A 22,374-nucleotide genomic window follows, 5' to 3' on the forward strand; every position below is an offset into this window, starting at 1 on the left:
TAGGCAAAGCACTAACGTCTTTATGTCGACAAGCAGGTGGCAAACCCTCTACCAGAAAACTTACATAGTTCATTCTTAACCAGTAATTTAATCCAACAATATTATTATGTGTTTGGTAACCCTTATTCCTTTGAGTTTTGTTATTTTTATAATTTTGCACACAGACGCTATAGGCGGCAGTAAAAGTCTCTCATCAAAGTTCAAGCTCAATTAGCAGTAATCTCTCACTCATGTGTTTTCATGTCTTACATAGTGAAATATATTTATATAAAGCATCATCATTTTATGCCCACATGCTGTGCACATCACTGTCACTGGCTTTAAATCAGTCAGCACAGCCAGCCAACATACTTATTTATTTATTTTTATATATAAAACGATACATAGTTTAGAAAGAATATTTAATGTTATGTTGTCCATAAGTCCGTCTGGTCAGTCTTTGAAAATTAAGCTTAAAGGGCCCATATTATGGTATTTTCTGATCTATGTTATAATGTTGTTTCCTCATTACAAACATATCTGGGGTTGTGTTTTGTTTTATACACACATGTTTAACACACAAACCCTGCATATTTAGGCTGAGTTCTTCTCTCAAACAGAAGAAAACTCTGACTGACCTTGTGATGTCATGTGGTAATACAAGAAGTGCTCCACTGTTTTTAAACTTAATACGCCTTAATCATTTGATTAATTTCAGCCCTGGAATTGCCATTCTCTACTATACTAAAGGTAAAAAGTAGCTGTTATCTTAAATACCACATCATTACATTACAAGGTGGACTAGAGTATTTTGAGCTTTGAAGATGTAGACAGACTAATAATAAAGCACTACTCAAACATGCATGAATCTAGGCATAGAGTAGGCATAAGGATTGTATTTACCCTACACAGCACTAATTGAACTTACTGAATCTCCTATTACGACATTGTCAAAATTCAAACAAGCATCCAGAAAACATATTGTCTAAAGACCCAATTAGTGGAGGCCAATTTTCTGAAGATGCACAGGACACTAAACAAAACATCCCTTTTTAAATGCAACATAAAGGTGATATGGGTCATTTGAAGTCAGCCTTTATATAATCTGGTCCCATGATAAATCTGTAAAGAAGCGCTCTCATTAGCATTGCCTTTGATGACAGCTACAGATGTGCCACTGCATTTAACCCTATACAATGTGTTTCTAATGCACAACAGTCTAATAGTGTAATGGGAGGTTACTGAATAAACTTGCAATAACACAACACAACACATTTTAAATTGTTTATTTATTTAGTTGAAACTGTTTTATTTATTTGTATAGAGTCAGGAGTTGGAGTACAATACCTTAACAGGAAAATGGGATTAAGAAAATATATATTAGTACAAGCGAAAGCCAATAAATTAGAATTTTTTTCAGGCCATAGCTAAGTATACCTCAGTGTATATGAGTTTTTGCCAATGTAATCTGCTGACAAAAAAAATGTTAAATATATATTTTTTATTTTTCTGGTCACCTAAAATATATCTGCATCCACCTGTTGATTTGCAAAAATAAAATGTATTATTATTATTATTATTATTATTATTACAATTAAAGAAATACATTATTTTTAATCTTTAACCACTCTAAAGGCACTTTTAAGGGCAAAGTCATGCTGTGTTAAGAAAATGATAACAGAAAAAATAACCAACAAAATAAACTTTGTTCAACAAAGCATCTCTTGTGCAAGTGTGAAACTGAAATGTCAGTGTATTCACTCAGAACATATAATCAATTTGTGGTTAGTCTTTAATAACGATTCAAAAGATGCTAAAAAAATCAGGCACTTTTCATGAAAAACCACAGAGGGTCCATTCTATGAATAATTACACCGCACACATAATCAATAATCAGTATCAATCAATACCAGTAAAATAACCACCCCCAAATGGAGCAAATAAGTGTGCCTCTAGGCTGTAATTATAGATGTCAAAGAAAACATGGAAACACGTTATATGTCAATTGTAGTTAATTGTAGGCTATAGAGTTCAGCCATAACTTAGATACAACTTCAACTGTGAAAATAAATTTGATCCTTCATTGAACTACAGTTTTAGACAAAAACAAATCACAAAGTTGTCATGTTATTCTTGATCATTGATCATTGTATATATTCTATATTTAATACTTAATGCATAGTCCTGATAAAATGGAGATGATTTTGAGTTACACAGCTAGCTCTGAGCAACTTCCGATTGAACTGAACCTTAGACAGTGATGTTTCCCAAGTTTTCCAAGCAATTGAAATGAATATTTTTTGAATAAATACCATTATGGGCATCATCATTTAGACTTATTTTGTGCAGTTTAATAAAATACTATTAATGCTTTCTTGAGTTGCAGTAAACATTGTGTTTAAAAAATCTGAATACAGTTCAATAAATAGATACAAAAATGTATATAATTAAATGTGGAGATATTTAAATATCAGTCATCTATTTAAAAACCCACTCCCTTTTACAAACCCAAATTTAAAAAAAACTGGAACAGTATAAAATGAAAAGTAAGGCTTGCTGCAATGATCTCTAACTGTCAACTGAAATACTTGATCAAAGGTTCAACTTCAGGAGCAAAAAAAAGTTTTTGTTTTTTTTTAAAACCAAAATTAATTAATCTTAATTCACCTGATATGTTTTCATTGTAATCTACAATGAATAATAAATAATGTATGGTTAGAGTTTTGAAATGTTGACCAATATCCCATTTATTTCTGCAGTTTGTACCTGTATAAATGCCACAGAATATTTATCTCACACCCACCTCAAACACCAGTTAATAATTTCAGTCTTCCCTCACAACTCTATCAAACCATCAAATGACAACGCAAATGGACCAACACTATGTGAATCTATAAGGTGTGTGCAAATGCCACGGTGACCTCCTCCTCTCCAGGGATGGTGCTGATGTGGAGTGGCTGTGTAAACGAAGCAGCTTTCATCATACAGGCACTGCCAGAGTCCAAGCAGTAGTACACAAACACACTGAGGCTCAGGCTGGGTCCGTCACTGGACTCTTTGGTCGTCATGGTGACAGGGAGTTTAACAGAGACACGCAGAGACCGGGACAGATCCGAGATGTCACCCATCACAGTTTGTCCCTCCAGAAGCCACTCATTCCCTATAGAGAAAGGCAAGCAAATTTAATATGCTTAAAGAAGAGATTGTTTGTGGTTGTTTGTAGTACAACATATGTTAGGGCTGAGCAATTAATCAAATTTGAATCAATTCTGCCAATTATATGCTTGGGTCTTTTGATCTGAGAAGTCTACAGTCTTCAGTCATGTGGTTTGGAGCAGACTTCAGAGGTTGGAGGATGAAATGTATTTTATTTAGGTTTTTTTGTGTTGGCAATGGCAATGATTAATAGTCTATCATGTTTATATTTATTAAATCAATACTAAAAGCCATTTTTGTCTTTTTTGTCATACTGCCCAGCCCTAATATGATATAGATCAATATTTTACATTTGGCTTATAGAAAACCGTAATATTATTGATTTAAAACAGGTCTGTTGGCACCCTGTTTAACAGACCTCATGGCATTTCACCATAACCCAATGTGTATGACCTGAAGTCTAAATCTTTTGAAAAAAACAGAAGTACAGTCCTGTGGGCAGAGGTAGAGTATAGGGTTGTTATGCCAACTACGACATTGTGGATTGTCATAGTTGGCTCATTGCTCTTGGGTTACAGAGCCATAGAGAGTACAGAGAGAGAGAATATTTACTTTCTAAATGAATTATTAAATCAAAAGTATATATTTGCAATCCACTTAATAAAACTAATCTACAAAGCACAAAATAAAAACAATGATCCAGCGTGCACAGACACAGTGTCCTTGTTATCATAAATGCTGGACAAAAGTATTTTGTTTTTCTTGTCGGACATTTGTAGCACAATAAAGAAATGGTCTTCTCAAATATATTACCCATAATCCAACAGCCCCCTGTGAGTCAGACAAGGACACAAATTTTCTGAAAGGAGAGGTGTATTTTTAGATACAAGTTCACATCAATAAAAATGTGGATGTTGAAAGGTGAATGAAGACATGGCCTGGGCGAAGCTTTGACTGTGAGAAAAAATATCCTTCCAGTCTGTGCCAGTTGTGATTAATGAACCCTATTCTTAACAAGAGGTCCCGGGACAGCGATTACCCAAAACCCATGACAAAGAAAACAAAAAACACTCTTATGATCAGCACTTTACTTCTTACTTGTTCCATTAAAATTCCTGCCCCTTGCTTCGATCAGAGTCTAGACAGGGGCATAATCGGAGCGCAGAGGATCACATAACATGGGCTGGTGGCTAATTATGTGAACCGAGCCTTGCCTTATCAAAAATCCAAAAATAACTTGCTGATACGAGCAGCAGCACATAGCGTCGCTTCAATGATAAAACTTCTTTTGTTCCCGAACCTAATACAGATATTCACTCCCATCTCTTTTGGAGGTCAGAGCAGTGTTTAAAAATCACATTTGAGCAATAAATACAGTGGGAACACAGAGATGACCCCAGTACCCTTGTAGCCCACAGCCAACGTGGGCCGCTGTTGGGAAGCCGCTTTGCTGTGCCATGACACTGCAGTGAGCATCATTCATATCCATTATGGTTTGACAGACCAAATGTAGCTTAAAATACAGCAAAGTAGGTGGGGTTGAGAGGCTCATACCAGCCCTTGAACAAATGCATAGTCCTTGAAAGTACAGATGGGAAAAACCAGGACAAAAGTAAATAAATGTAAGTTTTTCCAATACGAGCACGAAGCATCAGCATGATGAGCTACAGTAGCACATTGCTTGGATAAAATGGGCCAGCCTTCTTTCCACACATGACCCACATGACTGCTCTTCACTTCTGTCCCTTCGTCATACCACTTTTCATAATCAACATCACACTTGACAAAAAATTGTTTTGGAAAACCTATGATCCACTTGTCTAGCCCACCAATCATAATATGACCGTTGTCCAAGTTGCCTGCCTTTTGCTGCAAACACATCAACAAAATCACTTCACTTGCTTTCCAAAATGTCCCGCCTACCAAAAATCACAGATTTTTTAATACTTGGTTTGGTAAAATTGTACTGGTGGTAGATATTTATAATAGTTTTACATCAATTAAGTGACTATATTTAAGATTTACTAAAACGAATCATGTTAACTATGTTTCAGAGAAATTAATAGTCTTAACCGATCATCTGCACTTTAAATGTAATGTAAATAGTAAATTATTAGCACCTTTGCTATAATCTGGCATATTCACACTGTTAACTGTTACAAATGATTATTACTATGCAGTGTCCAATCAAATCTTGAATAACAAAGGCTTCTTAGAAATGTAAATGTCAGTTTAACTTACGTTGCACTTAAGCACTATTGTTTCACAGTATCACAATTAATAACAGTGTAAAAACGATTCAGCCATTTTCAGCCTTTGTGTATACACTTTTATTTCTGCCCCTCGCTCTCCCTACAGCTAGAACATGGCATTTAGTCAATATTAAATGTCATGAGCATGCCCTGTGTTTAATATCATTCTAACAGTGCTTGTTCCTTCAGGTTGCCTTTGTTTACGTGGAGGACCTTAATAAACTGAAGCTAAACTTGGCCTTACCTTCAGCGGAGAGGGTCCAGCAGCTGGGGGCTCCATCGGTGAGGTGGGCTCCCTCTGGCAGGGACAGTGTGAGGGACAGGGTGAGGGTCTGGCCCGCGCTCACTGCCACCGCGGACATGTGCTTCTTGGCAGCAGACTTGGGTAGAGTAGGGGCTTTGGCAGGACCAGACGACCTGGTGGGTATGGCATCAGTGCAGTCGGTGGAGATGGGAAACTGCAAAAATAATTACAGTTTAGAGTGTTTTAAATAAAAGAAACAAAGACTGCTTTTGATTTTAGATTTCACCATTGACCCTAGTTTCACATGTAATTACCAAACACACACCCAATTGTTTGTTATTGAGTTTATGATGGTGTAGGATTTTGATCCAACTGAATAGCCTGAGGACCAAAGCATGTCATTTTAAAAATTAATTTGGCTTAACTTTAGATGTTTACTCAGCGGAAAACACAAAATATTGTCCCATTTAGCCAACTATGACCTCACTATGCCCCCTCTATGACCGGAAAATATGTGGGAAAAGAATTTTGGAGAGTTTAGATGACAATGTACATAGAACCATCATTGCTAAGAAGACTAAAATTAATAAATCATGATACATTTGAATAAATATTAATTTATCAGTAAATTCAGTGAATATCTGTTGATCAATGTCAAAATAAATGTTCTGGGATGTGCTCCAGTTAGCAAGCATAACCCACAAAATGGCTGTAATAACTGGTAAAACTTGGTTCCAGTACTTACCAGAGAGACAGTCTTTGAGTCCAGGTCCAAGACTTTGATTTGGTGGTTGTTTGTATCAGCCACATATAGAGTCTTGCCTCCATCTGCCACACAGAGACCTCCTGGTTCATTAAAGCTGGACTGGTTAAACTCTGGCCCCACTTTGTCTCCAGCCTCTCCTGTGCCTGCTAATGTAATGCACTGCTTTGTCTTTGGGTCCACCACCTTAATCTGCAAACACATAAGTAAAACAAAAAAAATTAAAAGGTGCACTATGTAACTCTTCCAATGGTAGATCCACATTATCGTTTTCTCCATGGAGATGGTATTGCTTTGGTTGGAATGTTCCACAATATGGCACTGCACTTATCTATATCCATGGACACAAGTACTGTATCTTACGCCACCAGGCCAAGTTACAGGTCAGCTCTTTAGAGAGGCGAATATACCCTGCTCAAAGTAAGACTACATGCATTTCAAAGTTAATCGAAATAATTGTAATTGAATAAATGTAAGACAGATAATACAGTGGAACCCCCCATTCAAAGCATTAATATCTCCACTGAAATAATCAAGTGGTTGCCTGGAGAAGTTACACAGTGCACCTTTAATGTGTTAAAATATTGGAGACAGTTGTGCTCACATAATAATCTTGTGACACAGAGTTGTTGCTACCTTGTGATTGTAGGAATCAGCCACATAAAGCAGGTTTTGTTCAGAGGACCATGAAAGGCCAAGAGGGTGCTGCAGTTTGGCGTCAACCCCTTTACCGTCAACATCGCCAAAAGCAAACAAGTTCTGCACCAAAACAGATAAAAGTAGTAAAACATGAGCCAGGTTAAAGCTGTACTAATGTTTGGCGGCACAATGGTGTATAAACAAAGTAGAAAGATTTTTGGTTTCACAGATATAAATTCAATAATACTTTTGTTTTGAGGTATTGCAAACTTACATAAAAAACATTCATAATGAGAAATAGACATTTAACTTAAGTAGAATGGCTGATCAATAATGAAACATATTTAGCTTGATCATTAATGTTATTTAGCTGAATCATCAATGTCATATACAAGCAGAGGTGGAAAAACTGTAGTTAAGAAATTGCAATTTGTTAATACTAGTGTTATATTCTTACAATGTATTACTATAAATAGTAGTAGATATTCAAAACACTGCCTAATATGCAACACTGTATAAAATAAATGTGTACACAAGTAGCAAAGAAGACATGGTACCAGTGGGTCTCTCTCTGCACCAACCAGTGACTTTACTGCTCCGTCCTTCAGGGCTACAGTTCGGACGGAGCTACTCTCACTGTCTGCCACAAACAGACAGTTCCAGGGGTCGTGAGGGGCAGGGGCCAGGCCAGAAGGCTGGGCAAAGCCTGCCTTATGTGGGTATGCGTTGTTACGATTCTCTTCACTGCCACTGCCAGCCCATCGCACACATGTCCCAGCTTTTGAGTCACTATTTAGTAAAAAAACAACATACCGATACATAATATAACAAATGAATCACTGGTTGCAAATTATTCAAATATGGTGTTCAAATTGGTACTACCTTCCTTTGGGGAGTTTGCCATCTGACAGAAACAGAGCCCATATCTGATGTGTGCCCGCCATAGCAATCCACAGAACATTGTCTTCTTCACCACCTAAATAGACAAATATAGACAGTTAAAGGTGCACTATACAACTTTTCTGGTGGGTCCATCACCTCGATGGATGTGTCACTAGTTTGCCTGGAATGTTCCACAGTATGGCATTAAGCTTTATCTTAAATGTATTTAATTGCAGGTGTGTATTTTCTTGGCTCAGAAATACATTAAAAAAATGCTTTCTTACAGCCATGCTGTGGAATATTGTTCTTGGCCAAGCAAAAATATCTCCATGGAGACAAGAAGGTGGCAGAAATTCCACTAGAAATGTTACAAAGTGCACCTTTAAGTTTACCATAGGGGCAGTTTTGATAGAAAATCAGAAAGAACAGAGTATAAAATCTACAAGAACACTAGTCGCACTGCCACCTGCTAAAAATAAACACATACATTTAAATATTGGTCATTGCAACTGTGCGTGGTTACAAATTTGGCACTGGCAATCGACCAGTATAAAGCTCTCATCCAACAGGCAGGTCTCATTCTGACAGACACACAACCCTCACACAGAGTTCAATTGTATTTTTAATGCAGTGCAGAGCTCAGCATTTGGCCATGTTTGATAATAGCAGCACCTGACGAGTAGCATCAGTGTAACAGCAGCTCTATTCAAAGGTGTAGGGGCCTCTCAATTAATTATGCATCATCCATACTGAACACAGCATGAATATGCAATGACTGTTTGGAATAATGATATTAGAGGGATTTAAAAGGCTTGAGATACAATCATGGGCTCTGTTATTAGGTTGTGGCAGCAGGTTGTAGTACGCTAAGGGTCACCAATATTATACAGAAAAAAAAAAATTACAGTTTGTTTGCTGAAGTTATTATTATTTTTATATATATTGCTAAAATACTGATTATAAGAAATAAGAAAGTTTCATTTTTTCAGATTTCTTAAAAGGAATCAGTCAGTGCCATTACAGTGCTATAGATAGAATTAGATATTATCAAAAATAAAAGAATACTGTAGCGTCAAACTCAATGAAAGTTCCTCTGGTTAGTACAGACCTTACATTTTTTGCAAATAATTTTCAAACTGAAAATATCATATAAAATATCTTCTTGACATAAACTCAGTGCCTTGTTGCCACACTAAATGACAATTCAAATCATCTTCAAAAATGTATACAATAAAACTTTGCAAAAGCAAAACACAGAGATTATTTCATTGCCTTGACTGTGGCTTTATAATAAATGTGATATCAAATATGAATAATTGCGATATGACCATTGCTCAGGGGAAGTAATAAAGGCAGTGGAGATTACCAAGATTATCACACTGCTATCACTTCCCAGAGACATTTGGAAGCAGCAAAAATAAATTAATGAGACATCCATGGCTTCTTAATGTAAATGCAGTAACATTTTCTGAACCTACACAACCCATTTATACAAATATTTTGACCACGTCAGAAGTACCAAAACATAATGTTCCCTAACATATATTTGAACATTGAGTTTAAAACTTACCAGCTGTACCTACAGCCACATCCCAGGGAGAGCTGATTGGCTGTTCTGGTCCCATGGCTCCACCCTCTTTGTCTGTACCCTGGACTCCAACTCCAGCTAAAGTAGAGACTTTCTTGTGCAACAGGTCAATCTATGTAAAACATTTAAAGAAAAGTATGTTATGTTTACAATTGTACACACACCACACCAAAGCCGGGACTAGAGAAACAGGACTAGGCAAGGACTCAACTAGGACTGGAAACGGGACCAAACCAGGTTTACAACACAGCTAACCAAAGCAAAACAAGCGTGAAAGCCCAGCTTAATTTAGAGCTAGCATTATTTGACACAACATATGACAATAACATTCATGTTGTTGTGTACCTTTCTGATGAGGTGATTTTCGGTGTCTGCTACATAAACAGTGTCTCCTTTAATTGCTACACCCTGAGGAGAGTTAAATGATGCTTCTAAAAAGGAACCGTCTTGTCTGCCACTTTTAGGTCCTGAAATAATACAAAATAAAAGAAAAATATAAAAGAAAATATAAACAAACAATATGTCACTATATATTTTAGACAAATCACATTTGATTGATATTTGGTTTTATAAACATGGTCCATGGTATAGCACAGTATTTGAGACAACACAGTGGAGCTGGTGGCATTTATGACGTGTAGAGTCTTATGCTGTGGCCAGCCTCTGCGCCGACCTGGGACAGTGCTATGACTGACTACCCAAACAATACAAACAATATCAGTTGTATATGTTTTTTTATTAGAATATTACTTATTTTTATTAGGATAGTGCCTGTGGAGATGTTCATTATCTTTTTTTATTCATTATTGAATAAAATGGTGAAGTGTGGATTTAGGAGGGATTGAGAGGATTTAGTTTAGCACTCATTTTCTAGCAGCATGTTTGTGGACAAAGGTGCAAGTCTCACAAATAATGAAAAACAACAAACAAGTCATGGACTATTGGGTTTCTGCTCTGCATGCTCCTCTCAAAGCCCCAGTCTCAAATATAAAGGTCATGAAAAACATTCAACAACATGCCCACTTCCTCTGTTTCTCCAGAGTCTGGACGTCACATACATGACGTGCATGTCAAGGTTATACTAGGGCACCTGCACAATAATAAAATGGACTGGACTGTGTTCAGTAACTCCTCAAGATAATCTCAATCTGATAATGGTCCACCAAAAAGTCACTTGAAGTCTAGCTCCATTATTTTATTTTGATGTTTTTCCCCCAATTTACCAGAACCCAAATTACTGCTTACCAGTTTAAATTCTTGTACCTAGTTATGCCTTTTAGATCATCAAAATTAAGGGCATATTTCTCATGGCTTAAATGATCCCTTAACTGGTGCCACATTGAAAGAAAACCTAGATAAAACCTATTCAAGGTCATTATCTCTGGTGAGATTATTGACAAACCCATTTTCTCATTACCTCCAATAACATGTAATAGCTGCCCTGTTGGAGAGACCACCACAATTCGGTGATGTCCAGTATCTGCTATGACCAGCCTCTTGCTGTTGTCCACCGCGACTTTTCCGGGGAAGGAGAGAATCGTGGGTGGCAGAGAGTCTTTTAACAGCTTCATTCCGACCGCATGAGACTTCAGATGACCCTGTTCTCCATAGAAACGCATGGACATCTCTGTGAAGAGCGTTAGCCTGTCTCTGTGGCCCTCGCCCACCAGAGAGAAGAGCAGGTTCCCCTTTGGACCCAACAGGACAAGAGTGGGCCAGCAGGACACCTCCAGCTCATGCCAGAGCTGTGCATCGCCATCGTTCACCACTGGGTGGCATATGTCATAGCGGAGGACAGCACTGCGAATGTTGTCCAAAACCTACAAGAAAAAACAAAAGAAAACAGGTAGGAAATGCACATTAGCTTGCATAAAAAAGATCAATTCTGATGTTAGTTATAATACTGTACATGGATGAGAGCAAACATTATGATTATAAGACCTGTCACAATATATTATAAATGTAGAGATCATGTCATCACACATTATAGAAGTTTCAGTTACCCTAAGGGTTAAATTGATGAAGATTTTAAGATGCCACTCATAGGTTTGAACTTTCTGTTTATAGGAGATATCTTGATGTCTTTTGTTGTTATAGCATCACTAGCACATAAGCAATTCACTTCAGAAAATTATATTGTTAATTTATCATTTGTGGAATTATGTGTTAGAAATGTGACAGACCCAATTATCAGTTCATATTAGTGATAATGTTATGCATTGTTGGTATTGGCAAATTAACAATGCTCTTTGCTAAAATTCAATTAATTACCTTCTCATTTGGGAATTTAGCAGAGTGCACTCCAACAATGACCAATCCATCTAAACAAGAAAAATAGAATACAAGTCTTCAAAGTGTAGTCTATTATACAAATTGGCAATTAACAAAACATTTCTATGTCTTTTAAAACCCTGTTGTAGTTTAATTTGACAAATTATTTAAATGTGCTTATGTTAAAAACTGTTTTTTTCTTAATACTACATGTATCGTCAGGTTATATAAGCTTGATTTGGGTACAAGTAAACATTTGAGTATGCGTGTCTCCTCCAAAACCATGAGAAAAAGTAGAGCAGACGTGATATTAGGCCAAACCTCCAGGGGCACAGTTCACACAGTCAGTGACTCTTCAGCAAACATTAAAAAATAAAAGCATCTTCTAGGAAATGTTGAACACTCTGACGCAATAATATGTAATTATTTTGCCACTCTTTAAAAAAAAAAAAAAAAACAGAGCACAGACTTGATTGTGCAAAAGGTGAGTGGAATTGATCATTTTCAAGCATGGAAAAAGTTTTGGATGATTTAAAGTTACATAACCTCAAAATGGCTTAAAAGTGCTAGCTGGATGCAAACATTTCCATATGCTTTCATAGTGACACTTAAGATGTGGACAAATTCTTCAATTCAACATAGTTTGGACATATAACATGTGACCATACCAGCTTGTCATCTGATCCCGTCAGATCTCAGAAGCTAAGCAACACTGGGCCTGGTTAGTACTTAGAGGGAAGACCGCTGGGAAAATCAGGTGCCACAGTGGGGTGCCAGTCACAAAACTGTTGTTGTGTCCATAGGCAAGGCACTCCATAGGCATGAGTGATGTTGGTGGGCAGAGGGGCCAATGGCGCAGATTGGCAGTGTCACTTCTGTCAGTCTGCCCCAGGGTGGCTGTGTGTGTGATAGTAGCTTACCAGCACCGAGTGTGGAGTGAATGAATAATGCTCTGTAAAGCATCTTTGAGTGTCCAGAGAAGTGCTACATAAAACATGCAATATTATTATATACCAAGTGCTAGTAATAGTTAATACAAAAGATAATACAAGACAAAGGAGATTATAGTCACCATTTTGACATGATAATATTACTATCACTTCTCCTAATAACAATAATAATAATGTACTGTCATATAAATTATAGTCTTAGTGTAATTTTCTTGTATCTTTGTGTTGTTCAGATAAGAGTTCAATTTTTTGCATAGCTCTCATATGATTTAAAAGATGTGCTGTAATGCTTTGAGTTATTATTACATATACAACAAAGGGAGATACACCCACCCAGAACAAAACAACTGTCGAATTTTCTTTACACACATAAATTAGTTTTGCTTTCATATTTATCATGCTCTGTATTACATTTCGTCACTTGTTACTGATGCCAGGCACAGGGCAGATTGTGGTGCTGATGGGTGGACTGTGGGAGTGACTGAACAGGGCAGCTCCCACACCTCACTGACCAGAGCAGCAACAGAATGTACCCACTGCACTGCCAAAGATAAGCCCAGTGTTGTGATAAACTGTGGATGTATGCTGTCTGTCTATGGCCCCTTAAACTCATGCATTAAGCCCCAAAGGCGCCAAGCGGATGTTACTGAACTATGCATCACAAGAGTGAGGGGTCCTAAACTCAGCTAACAGCAGGGCCTATAAAAGGGACAGACTGTACACAAATCCTCATCAGTGATAATGTAGGAATTATTTTGAGTGCCCGTCTCTCACAACTAAGATATGAATGATGAACAGTAGCCAACTTCCTATGACGCAACATGCCTACCAACTAGAGGTCAACTTTATGCTGAGATGGCATTAAAAAAGATTTGAAGGTTTGTATTTCTACTTTCTACTTAAAAAAATTATTAAATTTTAATTTTTATCAATTGTCTATTTTCAAGAACAACTTCAAATATATTCAAAAAACCTAAATATGTTATTACTGAGACACTTACATGTAAGCTAGTGTGTGCATACCTTCCACAGAGTGTCTTTTCTCCAACTGGTGCAGGTCCGGCAGGATGTGCATACAGTTTATGCAACAATAAGTGAAGAAGTCTAACACCACAACTTTACCAGAAAGCTCCTTGTTCACAGACAGAGGACCCTCTGTATTCAGCCACTCCAAACCTGGCACATGAAAGTGTAAAATTACTTGTATTAACTATATAATAAAACAGTGATAATATCATTGAAACATAGAAACAACTTTACTATTCTTGGCTTGAAGGGAAATCATATGACTGCCATTGGGAACAAAGAAATCAATGAAGGTTGTTTAAAATTGAAAATTACTCTAATAATTTAACAGATTTTTAACAGATTCTACTATATTTAGTGTTCATACAGGCTACTGCTGATCCCCATCTGCTGGTGAAATAGTATATTGCCAATATGTTACAAAAGAGCAACATTTCTGTGTCAAGCAAATGCAGTGTAAACAAAAGACTAAATGTAAGAACTAAATGTAAACAGTCTGGTTGTAGACGATGACACACACATTTTATGCAATTTGATCTAATTAACCATTGCAATAATACAATAAACACGGCACAAGAAAATACCCTTATTTTTACATTTGCTTCAATAAATCGTGTGTTTCACCCACGCGTTTAACATTATACACTGTGATAAAATAGTACATAATGTATGCTTTGAAGTCTGTTTTAATATAATGCATAACGTAGTATAACTTGTGTTAATCTTTGGTAGGGCTCCTTAGAAAGGTTTCAATTTGTCACCAAACCACATACTGGCCATTAGTTACGTTTGTTCAAATACAATCAGTTCTTCTAGTTACAAGTGCTGAAGTGTCAGAGCCCAGAGACTTCTCTGTACATGACAGGGGACTGGGCGTGTAACTCCACAGCACAGCTATGTGAAGAGCTACACTCAAGTCGAGAACTGTACACTAGCCTTACCTGGCTGGAAATCGGGAATTTTTAGGTCCTCTCGTTTGTCTACCTTTTTCAAATACTCGTAAACAAGATTTTCTTTTTCTTGCTCTGTTGTAGCGTCATCTAAAGCATAATCCAGCTGACTTTGGATAGGAAATAAAGTAGAGAGGCTGCACTGGGAAGCCATGATTACAACTAGCAGGGAGTAGCGTAAGTGCAATACTATGCACAAAAGCACTTTCGTCACGAAATCCAACAAAGAAGAAAAGAAAGATCGAATGTAGTTGTTAAGTTGAAAGCATATTTTATTCATTATGCATATTATTATTTAATCAATACATGTGTTCCCTGATATAGTTTGTAAATATACGTAATAACAATGTAAGATTTGTTGAAAGTGTTCCTTTATATCGGTAGCTATATTAACGCCATTTATATCTCAGTGGCGGCAAATGCTAATGCTATCAACAATGCTAACATGTGGAAAAAGATTAATTTGGATTTTATCCTTTTTAACTGAATGTTTATCATGATCGCGTGGATATCGGAAGCTCTCGTGTGGAAAATGCATTTGCCCATCGACTTAACTGTAAGGAATTTTTAGGATATCTACAACAGGAATGTTATTAGAGGTGAAGTCCTGTGTTGTAACAAGGGTTTGGGAAAAATCGTTGAGTAACTCGGGACCAAATGTCAACGAACGACGACTTTGAAAATGACATTTGGGATTACAAACCACTTAAGAAAAAGAAGAAACAAGAATCACTTCTTGTCCCCAAAACGGTGTCCAAGAGAAGATGCACAACCAGAGGAGCAAACCAGGGACACACTTCTTCCTCTGCTCTATCTCCTATAAATAAGACCAACTTTATTGCAAAATCAAGCGTAAAATCTGAACCAGTGCCTGTTTTAATAAAAGGAGAAAACGACTTTTTAGATACATCGAATGCACAGTTAAATATTTCAAGTAATGAAACTGTTTACAATGGCAATAACAATGGCGAGGAGGAATCAGCTGGAGACTACTGTCCTGTGTGTCAGATGCCATTTTCCATTCTGGTGGTGCAGTCTCAGAGATGGCATGTTGTTGACTGTCTTGACTTCTGCAGGAAGTCATGTAAAGGTAAATATCATTTATAATTTGCAAATCGGAGAATATTTACACAATGTTAACTACTTTATAATTGGTGGTATTTGTGGTAGCTCTATACTGAAACCAGCCTGCAAATTAGCTGACAGCTATATGCTTTGTCAGTGTCTGGGCTGTATTTGGAACTTAGAAATCAGATCTCACAGATTTTTATATATTTTATGTTGTTTAGCACATTTTATTTATGTCCAAGGGCAATTTCTTTTGACATTGCCAAGATCACTATCAATGTAGGAAAAAACTATAAACAATAATACATTCTTCATAGTATAATAATATAATATAATGATCTTAGTTTATTTCATCATATTTAATGGTTCTTTGCCCATGATTACCGGTAATTATGTTTATGATTAATTAAGTACTATTACTCTACATACATTGTTTTAACCTTTTTTTTTTTCTAAATGTATTTGCAGAGTGCCCCGAAGGCCTCCTGTGCTCCTCTACCTTTCCAAACCACTATAGAAACTTTAACCACACTCTTCTTGCACAAAGTCGAGCCAGTGAAGATCTGGTTCTGCATCAGACAACCCCAAGAGACACTAATCTAATTGGACCCGCAATTACAAAACACGGCAACCACAGTGGACCTGTAAATAATCATGTGGACCAAGTGGATTGTTCCGCTTTGAAGACTTCACAAGACAATGTCCCCATACACTCTTTGCCTTCTTCCCCTATTAATAATAACCAAACTAAATCACCCAATATTCCCAATGGCCTCCTCCTACTGCGCTCACCTGCACCTCAAGATTTAAAGAAAAAGAAAGGCTGGTCCTCTCCTAAAGTCCCAAAATCTGTCAGCTCTGGCCAAGAAAGTAAAGCAGAGACACCTGTCAAAAAAGTCAGTGATATTCAAGCTTGTACTATTATTCTTAAAAGTGCACCTTCACCTTTGGAAAGTGATGATGCAATATCCTACTCCCCTCTTTCCGAGCTCCCAGCAGAGGTTGAAACTAATCAGGCTGGTCCTAGAAAAACACTTTTTGATAGTGACCCAGGTGGTAAAGAGAATGAAGACTCTTTTGTACCACTTAATGATAGCGAAGATGATGATTTATTTGCTGAATTACTGGACAGTTTGGATAAAGAGGAGGCAACAGTATCTTCTTCATTTAACACCCAGGTGTTTTCAGTTACCTCATTACAGCAAACCAATCAGGAGACTCTAAACAATGCAACTTACAAATGTGAAAAGGAAAAGCCCGGATCATCCACCAGTGTTGGCTCTAGTGAAAACAGCATTCAGTCACCACAGAGTATTGTCCTGGAGCGTTTGAGGGACACCATTTTAAACACAGAAAAGCCATTTTGTGAAGGCGTTAGTATTCAGTCAGCTAAGACAAATTCAGAAATGCCTTTATCTGAAAAAATTACAGTACAGAAGACCCAAAGCAAACAAGCTCAACCTGCCATCTTAAAACAAACTGATATTGGAGTGTTTTTTGGACTTAAACCACTCAAGGACAAAGAGACAAGACATCCAGCTCAAGAACCACAACCCTTCTTAACTGAAGAGGAGAAGAAAGGAGCAAAACCACAAAAGAAAACCAGGCAAAAGATGAGTCAGGCCACAACATCCGCAGGGAGTTCACAAAGCACAGTGGCTACAGTAGAAAGTAGCACTGGAGGAGAAGCTAAAAGAGCTGGGACCAAAGGGTGGAGAAGGAGGACCAATGCAGCAGCAGGGGATGGAAATTACCCACGTTGTCCATTTTATAAGAAGATTCCCGGTAAGAAAGATGCCATTTTAAAGTTGATGAAAGTTATATATGACAAATCAAGTCTAAATTCATTCAGTCATCTTCAAGACACTTAGGCCATCACTGTTATGTAAGTGTGCTTGAAATATTAGCGTGCAAGTCTATATCAAACTACTAGTGGAAAGAAAATATCCGGAAATATTGTAGTAGTAAAAATGCAGTTTTTGTATTTATATTTCTTTTACCTAGGAACAAAGTTTGTTGTAGACGCCTTCCGGTACGGGCCCGTAGAGGGGATCACCACCTATTTCCTAACACATTTCCACTCGGACCATTACGACGGACTAAATAAAAACTCAACACTTCCCATCTACTGTAATAAAGTAAGTCATGACTTTCTTTACTGAAATGTATCAACAGCTTACTCAAAAGAAGAGGGAAACACTGGTCACTTAATAAATACTTTAATAAATGCATGCCACAATGGAAATATATGTTCAGTGGGGTACTGTGCTTTGACCCATTTCATTTTCAACCAAAGCCTTAGGGTATTGTCGTTGATAATAATAGTCTTTTGATAACGTAGCTTTTCTTTTCCTTGAAGAAATGCATTTCCAACTGTCATTCAAAATACCAACTGTTCGGCTCATTAATTCCTCCTCACTGCTGTGGCTCCAAGTAATGAAAATGTAAATGCATGGCAGGAATAATTAACATTGTTTATATTTGGTCATGGTGCATCATATGTCTTTGTTTTCAGTAATGTTGAGTGTAGGTTCATATACATACATTCATAGATGGTCAGGTCTACATTTTATAGGTTTGTCAACAAAGTTCCTGAAGAAGAGAGAGAGTTGTCTTCTGAGACTTAAAATGGACATTTGGGTCACTGCTTGGTAGGTTAGTGAAAATTGACTTTGGTGCTAGGTAGGCCATAGCCCAGATAAAGTTTGGTCAGACACATCAAGCAATATGTGTCACATACAAAGATAGACTTTCTGCTCTAATAGATAACTATGACAAGATGGCAATGACACAGTTAAACATTAATGCTTTTCTTTCCAGATAACAGGGAACCTGGTGAAAAGCAAACTGAGGGTCCCAGAGCAGTATGTGCACATACTACCAATGAACACAGAGGTCACTGTGGAGGGAGTCAAGGTCATTATGTTGGACGCAAACCAGTAAGCTCTCTGTCCTCATACAGCTGCCAGTATATTTTCAGTTTATCCTACCTGTGATCACATTCTTCTTTTCCCATGTCACTAATTTGTGAAATCATCTGTACCTCTTGTGTAGTTGTCCAGGAGCTGCGATGCTGCTTTTCATTCTACCTGATGGGCAGACAGTGCTTCACACTGGAGATTTCAGAGCCGACTCATCAATGGAATCCTACCCTGAGCTATTGAGCTGCAGGGTCCAGACACTCTACCTGGATACAACGTTAGTAATGTCTTAACTTCATGTTTATTGTACATTTGTTATTATAGAAGTATTTAAATTATATATCACAGTAGCAAATTAATTAATCAATCTCATCATATTGTTCAATGTATCTCAACAGAGTAATCATAGTGTTTTTAACCTAAATTTTCATATTTATTTCAACAGATATTGCAGCCCAGAGTACACTTTCCCAAAACAACATGAGGTCATTAACTATGCAGCCAACAGGGCCTTTGAGTTGGTGACACTTAACCCACGCACCCTGGTGGTGTGTGGCTCTTACTCTGTGGGGAAGGAGAAGGTCTTCCTGGGTAAGTTTTTCGATTCACGACATCTGTGCATAATATTTCCAAACTAATAATTACGCTACAAGTTTATCCTATTACCTGGGGAAAATTAGATCAGCCAGCGATGGTCCTTAGGGGTTGCCTTTGCTATTATGACAGTGACTAATTTTAGCCAAAATAAATTAAATGTAGCAGTCTTCTCGATAATTAGGCAGTCGATGAGAAGTGGCATGTTTGGATAGCTAATTGTGTTAGTGAAAATGGCATGGTAATTTATGCATTTAATCTGTTGAGCAAGAACAAGAATCTGTCAATAATTCAGGGGTATGGTGCAGAGAATAAATCTGAAAGAAAGGTCCTAACTTCTCTAAATCAAGGCTAATGCAATTATACATTATATTATAACTGTGTGCTTGAAAGCGGTAGCCGCACAAGTCAGTTATAGTCTTTGAGGCAGACCTTATAATTGTGCAAAAATACCAAAATGAATAAAGTCCAAATCAGCTTGGAAATGTCTGTCAAGCCTTTAGTCCTGTCTTCCAATGTTAATAAAACAGGTATTTAGATATGGAATAAAACTCAAGCTCCTGCTCAAGGTAATGCTTTTCAGTTGATCTATAATATGCACTGTACTCTCACAATATTGTGTTTGTTGCTTTTAGCTCTTGCAGATGTCCTGGGATCTAAAGTATGCCTCTCAAGGGACAAGTTCAACACCATGTGCTGTCTGGAGTCAGAGGAAGTTAAACGAAGAATAACCACAGACTGGAAATCAGCTCAGGTCCATGTATTGCCTATGATGCAACTGTCCATCAAGGTAGGCGAACAGAGGATGAAGCAAAACTTCATACATATCAAATGTGTATTGCACTGCACTGCTTGCACCTGCTTGTCTTCATGACCTAATGTCCCACAGTATAGTACCTGTAACTTTCCATAGACACAGAAGGGTCACTTGTGAATAAAAACAGGCACTGGTCTAAAGCTACACCTTGCAAATATGATTAATAATTCTTAAACGTAAACCACAATACATTATTAGCATTCTGAAAACTGAAAGTTACATATAAACTGTACTCATTCAGCTGCTGTGTTTATAGAAACTGCAAGATCATTTAGCTCGCTTCTCAACCAAATATGACAAGCTGGTGGCCTTCAAACCCACTGGATGGACGTTCAGCCAGCAGGTGGAGTCCGTGGAGGACATTAAACCCCATATTAGCGGCAACATCTCTATATATGGTGAGTTACGGTTCTTCTCTCACATTAGAAAACCTGAAAAAGACATGTTTAAAAACAAATCAACAGGGCCAGAGCACCTCTAAAACTGCACTGTTCGCGGGGTGATCCAATGGGCATCAAAAATGTATGCAAGTGGGAAGTAACGCTGAACAATAACAAAATACACAGTTCTTAAATTCTATACATGGACATGATTTTGCATCAAAGAAATGGGAAAACATCTGAACCCATAGACCCTTTTAAAATCCTATGTCATCATAATGATAAAATTCTGGAATGAAGGCAACTGGAGGCAAAGTGAAGCAGACAGAGTATATGTTCAATGATTAATTGATTTTACATACATACACAACATTGTGATGAAAATAACCTGCAATTTAGAATTTCCAAGGTACAAATATTAGTTAATTTGCTTTGCTGTTAAGAAATATGGAGAAATACAATTTTCTAACCTCAAAATTGTATTTGAGCTTCACAAAAATTATAATTTATTATGAAAAGTATAATGTATCTATAGAGGAAGTGGCAAACTATTGTGGGCTCAACATGTCTGCAAGGATTTGTTCAGTAAAACCAAAATTTTTTCTATTTATGTATTCAAATGTCTTCTAAAATTAACAAATAGCTTAAAACACAATTGTAAATGTTTTTTTTTTAAGTGGGCTCTGATATCACTCACATGTATCTGAGTGGTTTTCGTTTGTCAAATTCTCCTGGATTTTTCATATTTGTGATATTCTGAGGTTAATCCCCGTTTTCCCATTGAAATCGCATTATGTTCAACTTCATTTTTGCCTACATTTCAGAATTTAGAATGTTTTTATTAAAATTTTTAAAGGGTCTATAGCAGCCCCTTTAGGACACACAATGTATTTAACTTTAAGATGAAATGAGACTGTCCTTAGAGCCCTTCTGTTAAATTAGCAGAAAAGTGGCGTTCCATCAGCAGCCATCTGGTCATAAACATTATCTGCGTTGGTCATGCGTGTACAAGCATATCATTTTCTAATGTGAACATGCCTCTGGGTATTCACTCCTTTTTACTTTATCATTGTAAATTCAAGCCATATGTTGCAGTTGTCTTTCTCTGTCTGTAATTTTGCAGCAACAACAAAGACTGAAATTAAGATAAGGCTGTTTCTTGACCAAATTTCTTGACTACATACTATGAATTTAATAATCATGCAACTGTAAAAACATCAAATTGCTTACTGATTGCTACTAAATGTGTATTTGTCTGAACAGGGATCCCATATAGTGAGCACAGCAGTTTTCTGGAGTTGAAGCGCTTCGTGCAGTGGTTGAGGCCATTAAAGATCATTCCCACAGTGAACAATGGGCGCTGGGAGACCAGGAAGGCCATGGAGAGGTGTTTCAGTGAATGGATGGGGGAATCGGGAATGGCTAAACTCTGATAAACACTTTTATACTTCTTAATAAACTGTATTCAGGAGTTTCAGGCGAATGATTCCTTCCTAATTTTAAGGATTTTGTGAAGACCTTTCCCCATTCTAAAGATATATTTCGATTTCAAGCGCGTGGTTGCTATAACCATGGAGGACCATTGTCATGCCAAATTCTCCGAAACAGGAAGGAATACTTATGCCTGAAACTCATAAAGTTGAGTTGAAACATCATATCGTGAGAAGTAATAGTACAATAATGTGTATTACTATTCACTTTTATTGTTTTATGGTACTTGCATAATATATTCATCAGCATTCATTTCAGATATTCTGAAATTAGAATGTATTCCACATTTCTGTTTACAACTGTAAAATGGTCTGTTTTCATAATAACTTTTATTGCTGAAGAAAATAAATGTTTTAATATTCAACATATGTGTATTGTAAGCAGCATTTTTCACAATTACCTG

The 22,374-nt window shown here is 37.1% G+C and overlaps 2 protein-coding genes across 2 annotated transcripts; one reads left to right on the plus strand and one right to left on the minus strand.

The window, feature by feature from the left end:
* Window positions 1-1,249: 1,249 nt before the first annotated feature.
* nhlrc2 (NHL repeat containing 2) lies at window positions 1,250-14,884 on the minus strand. The gene is made up of 12 exons (XM_020918283.2): window positions 14,692-14,884; window positions 13,748-13,900; window positions 11,775-11,824; window positions 10,921-11,323; window positions 9,849-9,970; window positions 9,486-9,615; window positions 7,916-8,009; window positions 7,591-7,822; window positions 7,031-7,153; window positions 6,377-6,586; window positions 5,632-5,845; window positions 1,250-3,139 (listed from the first exon to the last, which is right to left on the minus strand). Exons 1-12 carry the CDS (start codon window positions 14,852-14,854, stop codon window positions 2,871-2,873), a joined length of 2,163 nt encoding a protein of 720 aa, XP_020773942.2. The 5' UTR covers window positions 14,855-14,884; the 3' UTR covers window positions 1,250-2,870.
* Window positions 14,845-22,337, plus strand: dclre1a (DNA cross-link repair 1A (PSO2 homolog, S. cerevisiae)). Its single transcript, XM_020918221.2, has 9 exons — window positions 14,845-15,790; window positions 16,237-17,553; window positions 17,773-17,906; window positions 18,589-18,707; window positions 18,823-18,966; window positions 19,135-19,280; window positions 19,919-20,073; window positions 20,357-20,498; window positions 21,744-22,337. Exons 1-9 carry the CDS (start codon window positions 15,358-15,360, stop codon window positions 21,911-21,913), a joined length of 2,760 nt encoding a protein of 919 aa, XP_020773880.1. The 5' UTR covers window positions 14,845-15,357; the 3' UTR covers window positions 21,914-22,337.
* Window positions 22,338-22,374: the final 37 nt, after the last annotated feature.

The sequence above is a fragment of the Boleophthalmus pectinirostris genome, unplaced genomic scaffold (genome assembly GCF_026225935.1).
Source record: "Boleophthalmus pectinirostris isolate CB_2022bp ecotype Guang Dong unplaced genomic scaffold, ASM2622593v1 HiC_scaffold_14, whole genome shotgun sequence".
NCBI lineage: Eukaryota > Metazoa > Chordata > Actinopteri > Gobiiformes > Gobiidae > Boleophthalmus > Boleophthalmus pectinirostris.

Coding starts and splice junctions, on each gene's coding strand:
- nhlrc2 (XM_020918283.2), bottom strand. CDS start 14,854: ATGGCTTCCCAGTGCAGCCTCTCTACTTTATTTCCTATCCAAAGTCAG. Junction 13,901..14,691: donor AATTCCCGATTTCCAGCCAG/GTAAGGCTAGTG, acceptor TTCATGTGCCAG/GTTTGGAGTGGCTGAATACA. Junction 9,616..9,848: donor AAAATCACCTCATCAGAAAG/GTACACAACAAC, acceptor TGTTTTACATAG/ATTGACCTGTTGCACAAGAA.
- dclre1a (XM_020918221.2), top strand. CDS start 15,358: ATGTCAACGAACGACGACTTTGAAAATGACATTTGGGATTACAAACCA. Junction 17,554..17,772: donor ATTTTATAAGAAGATTCCCG/GTAAGAAAGATG, acceptor TCTTTTACCTAG/GAACAAAGTTTGTTGTAGAC. Junction 20,074..20,356: donor TGATGCAACTGTCCATCAAG/GTAGGCGAACAG, acceptor CTGTGTTTATAG/AAACTGCAAGATCATTTAGC.